Genomic DNA, 10,614 nt, shown 5'->3' on the forward strand with positions numbered 1-10,614 from the left:
GCCCAATTACTTCACAAGTGTAACTGTCTTAACCTGTCCACGTTCAAACACTCACTAAAACATACCTTTTAAAAATGCTTTTAATGTATGATTACGTTGAAATGTACTTTGTTGTTTATTGTTCAGTGTTTTGTTCATGTTTACTTTTAATTTAGGTTTCATTTTTTGTGTTTTTTTCATATGATGTTTTTATTTCTGAAAAAAAATTTGAGCGTTTTGAAAAGCATTTATAAGTAAAATATATTATTATTATTATTATTGTTATTATTATTATTGTTATTATTATTATTATTATTATTATTATTATTATTATTATTATTATTATTGTTATTATTGTTATTATTGAGTGATGAATAGAACCACTCTGGTGACAGATCGGACATAACCCTCCAAAAGTAACAGTGACATTGACTAGGTGTCAGAGGTGTGGATAAACAAAAGAAATGTTCAGATAATTAAACTAGATATTCTTTAACAAATACTTAAAACAAAATCAATGAGAAACCGAGGGAGCAGAAAAAGACTGGAAAGTAAAAGGTGATTCTGACACACTCTTGTACTTTCTGACACCAACCAGCAGAGGGTACAACAAGAAAACCAAATGGTATCTAAGTTAACAGCAACCACTTTACAAAACACCGAACAAGGTTAAAGTGGACAAAATGATCAAACACCATTTGGAGCTCAATTTTAGACTAACTTAACCATTATCACATATGAATTCAGTGATGACGTAAGTTCAAGACTCAAACTTGACTAGACTCAAACAAACAACTGTGATGCATTGAGCAGCTTTTGCTGCAGCTTAGATTGCCATGTTTTAAGCGAAACTTCTTCTCAACAGTTTCCAATTTGCACACACAACCTCAAGTTCAGATACATGTGAGTTCTTTTAAATGCATGTGAGACAGCATATACACAGCTGAACACCAAACAAGCTACTGGATCACACAAAAAGGATGTTATCAATGAATATGAATAGTAAGACACAGCAACAACAGTCTGTCATCCAGATGGTGTTAAAGTGAAATAGACAGCTTCTTGTCCCTAGACACTCAGGAGTTATGGCATCTTGAACAGCTCATCTGGGACTCTGAACCAACTCCAACTCCAGCCCTCATCTCCATCATTAGTTCTGTTTGGGTGTTTGCACATGGCTGCCCACATTCGGGAGAAGCCCCATTCTTGAGATGTAATCAACTGAGATATGTGTTGTCGGGAAACACTCAGGGGAGATGTGCACATTTTGAACACACCCTTCTTTTTTGCATACTTTGAGCACTACAGCTACAATAAAGATGCTTTTTAGTCCAAAGAATTTAAGACCGGATCCCACAAACTATGAATTGAGGAGTATTGTATTAATTTTAGTCTTTTGAAAGTTTTTTAAGTATTATTTATGCAATTTACTTTTTTTTATCAAGGAGTAATGATTAGTGGAGAACTTCTTATTTCATCTGCTAGGTTTGGTAAAATCTGAATACTTGTTCAGATTAAACTATTTTATGATTTCAGGCCCCTTAACTGCAATTTGCTGCATCAGCCTTGTGTGACATACAGACATCAAGGCTGTGTCACTAGTCCGTCAAGAACAGTGATATCACAGTCAGCAAACTGATGGTAATTTTAGCACTGTGAGCAGGTCCCAAATGGACTTCAAACACCTTGTCCTCCTCAACTTCTCTGTCACTTCAGACAAATCAAGTTTTTTTGTTTTTTTGTTTTTTGTATATGGACCTGTGTCTGCAATAAAGATTTATTATTATAAGTCAAACACCTAACCTCAGAGATTCAGTGTCTCTGTCACAATCTGATTACCTTATCTCAAAGACTAATAGAGAGCAATGCACACTCTGCTCATCATAAAAATACAGCACTATGTCTTTTGTGTAATAATCCCTTTTGCTGTTGATACACCAAACATATTCCCCCCGAAGAGACGCTCAAATGGAGAAGTCAGACATCTGGTAGAAAAGGCATGTCAATTAGAGAAGACGAGCAGCAATGAAGTTCAGGGTCTGTTACACAGGAACTCTAGAGAAAAAGTGGAGATTCTCAAGGGGGCTGTTAAGCTTGCAACAATAGGTTCCAATAGATACCCACTGTTAATCAGCACTGTCGTTGACATCGACCAATGTTGTATTGGCTCAATTCCGGTGATATAATTCATATCATCATAAAGGGGTACTTTAGCTTGTATTACATTGTATACCTAGCAAGCAAATATGTATCACAAGTTCTATACCTCTGCTTCTCTCACAGATGACAGGTATAGCTCAGAGAGAAAAACTCTGCCCTGTGCATAAAGTTTTCTTCACAACAAAATGTCCGTATAGTTGCCATAGCACCAGTGATTAACTGTCAGTCGTAGATTTACTTCTTCCCAGGTTTTCGAGCCCTAATTCTCTATTTGACTATCAAGTAACCAGTCTTTTGCATCACAAGAAGGCTTTTGTTTTTTGTTTCAGCTTAATTCAATTATAAGTCAAAACAATCTTTGCATCCAGTCTATATAAATGAACAATAAATTCTTAATTACAGCCATTTTTTTTTACATTTTGAAGAAATAATAAACTCAAGTTATTTTCATGGTTCAAAACAGGTCTGGATTCAAACCGAAAAGGTGTTTTTATAAAATTACTAAAATACATACAGCTATCATATTATGGCACATTTCATATAAAACCAAATCATTGCTTGTATACTGCTGGAAATGTTAAATCCAATAAAACTTGGTTTAAGAACAAGTCCACTGATTGTAGTAATTTACACAAAGCAGTAACTGATGTCAGTGCAGAAATGAATAAAAAAAAATACAGGCCTTAAAGTGTCTTCTCCAGCACTACAAAAGTTTAGAACGGCAATGGATTTTTCTTTCTTTTTTTAATGCACTGTTACCTTGTGATAACGACTTATTATCTCTTTATCTCGATAAAACAAAGATTGTTTTATCATCGGTTTGTTTAGGGACTACTGGTTACCAGATGAGAGGCTGACAAACTACCTATCCGGCTAAGCTGAGGTAGCGTGAACGTAGGCTAATGTGAACTTTACAAGGTATTAAGAAGCGTAATCAAACGTTTAATTCATTTAATAGTGCTTTAAAAACAGTGTTTTTTTCTTATAAATCATAGTTGTGTTTGAATGAAAAAAGAAAAACAAAAACTCAGCTTTGTTTTCGAGAAATCTTAAATAGCACAACTGGGCCAAACTTGAGGACACAGACTAAAACTTATTCAATTTTACCCTTTACCATGTTGTATGGTTTGCTTGAGTCCAAGGCTTCTTTGTTGCATATTTCAAAAGGCAGTATTTACTACAGAGTGAAGTATTTTTATGCAATTAAAGAATTCCTTCATTTCTGCTGTGTTCTGTCAGCATTTTCTCTGGCACAGTTGCATTTATAGTGATGATAATACTTCTCACAGCTGTTGCCTTTAATGCAATACCAGGATAGTGCACACAGATTTTACACTTTCAGAGATATATCCTATTTCTTCTGAGCATGTCAATTTTTAGCAGGAGTCACAAACTAGGGCTAAGTGAAGAATGAGTTAAAAGGTCTAAAGACAAGGTTTTGACTGCTTTTCTGAAAAAGATGAGGCAGGGATGTTTAATGACTTGGAGATTAAATGTAAAAACTGTTAGTACATTAAAAGTATTGATTTTCACCAGGCCAATGTAACAGTTTTCATATTTGTGCCATGCAGGTTGTAATTTCATCAGCTGCCATCAGAGAGAAAACTAAAATCTGTACCATCTAATCAACTGCATCAAGCTCTGGAAATGTAGGGACCATGTTTCAAAAAGAAAAAACGATGCATTGAAAACAGTCAGTTGTTTGTCAACACGCTATAGCAGTATGTCGTGTAGTGCTCTAAATTATGCCATACAGGATCATTACCAACAGCCTCATTTGCTTTAGTGTCCCTTGGGATTGTTTGTACGGTTGAGTTTAAATTTTTTTAGCTCCACTATGAAATTTTAAAAATTTATCAAAAATTTCCCAAATGTTATAAAAACTGAACAACGCATTTTTAACACAGTTGATCCACACATCCTAGTTTTATTCTGGCCTCTCCCGCCCTTCTTTGAACATAATCAAAATCTCTAAGACCAAAGAGTTTTGGTTGGTTGCATCTGATGAAAAAAAAAATGCTTCTAGTAACCCTAATCTTTTTCTTAATTGTCCTTGGTGTACTTTAATCTGGCTTGAAGGTGTCTCTGCTGTAGAGGTGGCATTTTTCTTGGCCTGCAGGAGGCTAATAAATTTGACCCTGGTAGTTTTTGTACTGTCATTTCTGTGTGCAAAGTAAAACAATGTCCACTTCCAAAATGAACTGGGATGTTTAGAAAAGCTGTGTTAAAAACTCATTGATCTGTTGGACGGCACATAGCAACATTTCATTTTGATGAGAAAGGCTGTGTCCAAGGAAAACTGGTGGTAACTCATTTCAACCACCAGAGGGCAAAATGGGTCCAGGACAGAAAGAAAAACCCCAAATGTGAACTAGTCCAACTTCAGTGATACCCTCATAGTTGTGCAAAACAGATAACACCAGATAACTTTTATTTTATGGCAGATAGAACTTTATTGAGTGTTAAAATCGTAGTGTGTGAGGCAAACTTCATTGTGTTCTTTCTATTCCTGTGGAGTTTGATTCCCCAAGCACTCATTGTTTTCATCATTGTGTGCCTTATTGTTATGAAACAAAGAAAAGTATGGTTCATAGATGATGTTGGATAAACAGAGAAACAGGGATAGAAAAAGCCAAATGTAGCTAAAATACAATTTATTTTGCTTTCAGTTCACAATTATTACACTATTAATAAGTGAACACATTTTTCACAGTTGCATTTTTCACCACAGTGGAATGTAACAACATGCTTTCGAGCAAGAAACAAGTCAGCCGTGGGCTTTGTTATACAGTACAGGACTTCCAGCTTCACACACTGTGCTACAGACACAGGTCAGATCTACAGCTGAGGCTCAGGCCAATACAGAGTAAGCTGTCTACATGTATCCCCTCTGCAAAATTATCTACCTCCCAGGATGACAATAATACCAATGCTACCCATATCTTCATCAAAGCACAGACTAACATTTAAATACTGACAATTTTCTGGTGGTGGATTCCAGAAGCAAGACATCTGTCCATGTTTTAAGAGGATTATGCTCTTGTTTCCAGGTGATCATAGAGAGATGATGATGATGATGCAGTTTTGCACTCAAGGAGGCACTTGAACCTAGAGAAACAAAACCATGACAATCAATGCAGTTGGTAATGCTGTTTTTTGTACATTTCAGTGAGGATCCTCCTGCATGTGGTTCATAAATAAACATATCAGAATTTCCAAGCATAACTTCCAAGAAAATCTTTGTGATTGAGCCTGTTTTCTAACATTTTCTAACTAACATACCTTGTATCAGTCTTGTGCTCACAAAGAGCCATGCCGCTTCCGTCTGCCAAATGCTTGGGCTCCTACGTTGGTTGGAACATAGTTTGAGTATCCCAGCCCTCCTGACCGACTCAGAAAGTCAGCCAAGCGGTGAGTGACACATGTTGCTGTGTTGCATGCCCGCTTCTGTGCTGTGACATTACTTGTAAAAAAAAAAGAGTTAACACTTTTTTTTATGACAGTAAAGATCATAAGGCTTGAAACAAGATACTTAAAACTACAGAAGCAATAAGTGTAATTTCACTAATGATGTGTTAATTAGGCATTTAAAGTAATGCTTACCTTTTTCTCCATTCATTTATTAATTTAGTGACTTTGTTTGTTTTCAGACATGACTAAATCAATAAGAGCTCCATAATAAAAGATCAATCAGTTAAGTTATAAGAGGGACATTACTATGGTGAGGGGACAAAAAAGTTAACACCAGTAATAAGCTTTTAATGTTTTTTTTTAAACTGCCAATGATTTGCATCTTTGGGTGATCCAAAGTTTTTAGGTCTCTGTCAAAAATCGAATGTCTGCTGGTGGGTGCAGCACAGGATCCACATGCATCTGCAGTCGTTTGCATTGATCAAGCTGAATGAACAAGCAGAAAGAAAACAGATTTTTCTAAACAGTAGGGCTTTCAACTGAGAAGCTGAAGTGTTTCTGTGACTGAGACAGGCTGCGCTTCTTCCCAGGCGTCTCTGCTCCCACGTCTGTGCGGGGATACGTTTGCAGTTTGTGAATATCCTGGGAGAGTTTGCCCAGCACACAAGTGCTTAAGCCAGTGCAGCGTTTAGACATGGGTCTATCCAGGCTGTTAGACACAGAGACAAACATGCAGAAACAGGCTTACAGTAACTGACATGCAGATGAGTGTTATTTATGACATGCACATTGTTTCTCTAAACTGCCATGCTTTTATAAAGGGTCTAGTAAAATAACCATTGCAGTGCATGCTAACAGATCCAACAGGCTTATGCAAACATCTGGTTCACCAACATACTAAGGATGATTTTTCATGCTTTTAATTTATTTTCTGGATGTGATGTTTATTCATAATGTATATCATGCCCTTCTCAATTTTCTGACAAAGTCTCTTTCAGGAATATGAAATGGTGAATGGATGAGTAAGTGCAATTCATGCATAAAGGGGTTATGTCAGAGAGTAAATTGACATGAATTTTACTGTATATACCTCCATCATTTTGCAAAGGTGGAGCTGTTTAACTTTTAACAAAATATGTTATATTTTGCGTACTGCAACTTAAATACAGTCAAAGTACACTTTAAACTTGTTTTCATCACCAGGTTAACTGTAGTAAAATGCATACCTGTTTCCATCAGTTGTTTGAGGGTCTTGTTCATCAGAAGTGATCTGCATGAAATCCTTGATTGCTCTGAGCAGCTTCTGAGCATCATCATCTGATAGTGTGAGTCCATCTGACATCGACTCCTTACTAGGTTCAAATATTCAGGGCAATGTTAATAATGCCTCTTTAGAAATGTAATTTTTTTTTGTTGTTAAGTGTACAAAGATATAAAGACTAATTGTGAATGATCTGTATTGGGCTATGAAATACTAAATATTGCACTCTTCAGAATAATGCCTAATAACTCTCACCTGGAGGGAGCTGCCTGTGAGACGTACATCTGACAAACCATCAGTGTGTAGGCAAGAAGGAGAGTCCACAGTTTCAACATGATCATACTTCCCTGTGGAACACAGATATAATACAACAAGCTAGAACAAAAAGGTATCAGGAAGAGCTTTTCCACCAATTGTGTATTTTTTTAACTGCATGTTCTCGCAGCTAAATGATTCCTCTTTCTGTCCATCCCTTTCTCTCTCACTCACTCTCTATTAGTGCTGCTGAAGTTTCAGAAGCAGGTTGAATAATTATTAGTCGCACAGGGAAACTTGAAGCCAGCAGCTCTTTCCATTACCAAAATTGGCTGCACTCTCCATAGTATGTCATTAGACCACTAAAGATGTTTCTCCTGTACTCTAGTACAGTTGCCTCTCTTTTATACCCTTACAAAAAAACAACAACATTATTCATGTCTAATATTCAACAGTGATCACACACTTTGAGCAATCACTAACACAGAAAATTGTTTATCTGTACTCACCTTAAGATAACAGTGGAGATGAAGAAGTATAAGTCAGACTCACTTGTGAATCTGCCGAGTGCTCCCAACAGTACAGGGTTTTATATACATTCCCCATGGGTTTCTGTATGAACTGTGTGAGGACTTGATCATACTCCATTGGCTAGTGGAGCGTTTTACATCAAACTGTTAGCCAATCAGAAGTCCTACGTCATTTACTGTGAGCCAATAAAAGAGGTGGAGCCCAAAAAAATCATCAATGTATTTTCTCAAAGGAACCAGTTGAACCAGTTTGAAGTCAGATTTGTAGTTCTTTCATGGTTAAAGCAAATTATGAGTAATAAATTACAAAATCAAAGCACTGACAGCTAATTTTCTTTTTAACTGATACACCATAAAGATGTGGACCAGCAGGCTGGAATTACATGTGATATAGCTATAAAGGGCCCTAAACAGAATTTACAAGTAGTATTGTTATTGATGTATACTTTCATGACATGAAGGTGTTTTAACAAAAGTATTTAGGAACAAAGATGTACTGTGTCTTTTTTGAATCACATACAGAGTGGTAAATAGATGAAATACTACAAAATTTGAAATCTTTTAAGGATAGCAATTGCATCTTAAGTAATGCATGACTAGATACTCAATTTAAACCTTGGACACAAAGTGGCAAAAACATGCCAGTAATATAAGATTTTAAGGTACAGCTGAACTGATGCAGTCAATGTGTCAGAGTTGCAACCGCTCAGTCAAGAAGCATTTCCAATAAGTTCAGGTGAACAGGGTCAAACATGTAGTGAAAACAAAGTTATCTTTGAAAAGGAAACAGCTGTTCCCCCAAGGGACAGTTCAAAGACAGGTTCAAAATAACATAACATGCAGCCTTGCTGCTGTTTGAGTACTCCGACCAACGCTGTAGAAAGTCAAAACAGATTATCTAAAACATTGCAGCATCTCAAACCGTAGATTGTTTGGGTCCTCTGGTACTCTGAGGCCCTTCCTAATAATTTTTCAATGTAGTGTCTTATCTATTCAATGCTTTGTTTTGGGATTTTTTTTCCATTTTAGTCTCCAACTTGTTATCAGGGCTGATCAAGAATCATATTGGTAAGAGCAAGGATATCTGATTTCCTGCCCGAGTATGACTTTAATCTGGCTCATGTTTTTGACTATGCATTTACATGCTAAAAATAAATAAATAAAAAAAAAAATAATAATAATAATAATAATAATAATAATAATAATAATGATGATAATAATAATAATAATAATAATAATAATAATAATAATAATAATAATAATGAAAAAAAAACCCAACCCTTGGTTTTACAGTGAGTCTTTTCCATTGAAAATCTCAACCTTTCCACAGTTTTCAGTAGTGTCCGGCTGCTCTGAGCTAATTAGTGGGCCGTTGGTCTCTGGCCATCGTCTAATTCCCTCTTATGTAACAATATTGGATGATGTATCATAAAGCATCCAGCCTACCGGTTGGTTTTTGCGTCACAAGTAAACTCATTAGTCTGGATGAGCCTTTTAGTGCTACTGAGCAGACCTGCAGGCTCAGTATCAGGGCACTAAATTAGGTCACAGAAGCTATAGATTATATATTTTGCCAAGAAACATTATGCTTGGCTGCTCAATTTTTAAGAAAGCTCAGCTTATTATTGGTCATCAACCTAGTAAAGAAAATGTGCCCAAACAAAAAGGACCCTGTGTTTTTCTGTATATTAAATTTGATTATCAGAAAGTTTAACAACTTCAGGTCCATGTCACCAGTCACTTTAAAAAATAAGCTCCGTCACACTTTTGCACCCATGCTGCTCCCAAGCCTCAGTTCACCCCTTCATGCACCGATCAGGGACATGAGTTGACGCAGAGAAATAACATTCCAAGGGAAAAAGTTTATTGTCAAGAATGCAATTAACTCACTGTGTTCACATCCCCTAATGTTAGGCATGAATTGGCCTGGAAAGTTAATTACAACACAGGAGAGCATTCATAACAGAGAGGGCAACGTTATGCTCACTGCAGTGCTCATCAATGACAGCCTGAGCTGAGTCAGTGTGAATGTGTCTTCACCCAAAGAGAAACAGGGCTGGTCCTGGCAGGGACTCAAAACCCCCACAGAGAATTTCATTTAAAACTCTCTTTTATACTTTTTACACATGATTGTGTTTGGCTGCAACAGCGAATGTACAGATGGAATCAAACTTTGGTTAAATTTAAATTAAAGTTTCCACATAAGGATTTGGACCGTTTGACACATTGCAGTGTAAACTTGTTGCAGTTTGAGTGGATGCATAAAATAGTTTTAAAGGTTCACGTGTGTTATCAAAAAGAACTTCATTTGACTTATTTACTCCAAAAACTGCACCAAAATGGTCAGTTAAAAAACTTGGGAAAAGCAGAGATCCAACAAAATTTTATCAAAGCAAACACAGAAGTTAGAGAATCGTCTTCAACTTTACTGTGACAGTACAGTGTGAATGACAGCAAGAGGCAGTATGGAGAACATTCAGAACAGTTGTGCAGCTGTGTTGAAAACCTACAAATGTGGAGTACATGTAAACAAACTTCAGTCTTTTTGTACACACCCAAAACAAATATAAAACCACTCCAACTACTCCAACAATTGTCAGTGCTTCGTCAAGTATCCATTAGGAAAAGGCTGCACACCTGCTATCCTCCATTAGAAAAGTGACTAAGCCTAAGCTAACATTTAAACACCTGGGCCCATATGCATGTCCAGCCATTGGCACGGAAAAGCTGACTGTTTGTACTTGTGGCAAAAAAATATTGATTAGCTGTATGTAGGGATGGGAATCAAAGACCAGTTCCTGTTGAGAATTGATAAGAAATAGTTTAATCAATCGATGTTATTAGCCTTTGTGCTTAACAATCTCTTTATCAATTCTTTACATTGTGCTGGAGCCGCCGGGCCTTACGTTGACTAGTCTGCTGCAGCTATCTTAGCTTAGCAGTTAGATAACATTCCCTAAGAGAACTCTGATTCAGGGTTTTCATCTTGAAGTTTTACTGAAGAACTGACTTCATAAA

At 36.5% G+C, this 10,614-nt stretch overlaps 1 protein-coding gene across 1 annotated transcript; it reads right to left on the minus strand.

Moving 5' to 3' along the window:
* Window positions 1–4,588: 4,588 nt before the first annotated feature.
* Window positions 4,589–7,664, minus strand: calca (calcitonin/calcitonin-related polypeptide, alpha). Its single transcript, XM_074666857.1, has 5 exons — window positions 7,576–7,664; window positions 7,067–7,158; window positions 6,777–6,902; window positions 5,422–5,602; window positions 4,589–5,247 (listed from the first exon to the last, which is right to left on the minus strand). The coding sequence occupies exons 2-4, from the start codon at window positions 7,150–7,152 to the stop codon at window positions 5,440–5,442; spliced, it is 375 nt and encodes a 124-aa protein (XP_074522958.1). The 5' UTR covers window positions 7,153–7,158; window positions 7,576–7,664; the 3' UTR covers window positions 4,589–5,247; window positions 5,422–5,439.
* Between the last annotated feature and the right edge of the window lie 2,950 nt (window positions 7,665–10,614).

This window comes from Halichoeres trimaculatus, unplaced genomic scaffold (assembly GCF_033239565.1).
Source record: "Halichoeres trimaculatus isolate MK-OKI-2021-1 unplaced genomic scaffold, fHalTri1.1 fHalTri1_scaffold_3, whole genome shotgun sequence".
Lineage (NCBI taxonomy): Eukaryota > Metazoa > Chordata > Actinopteri > Labriformes > Labridae > Halichoeres > Halichoeres trimaculatus.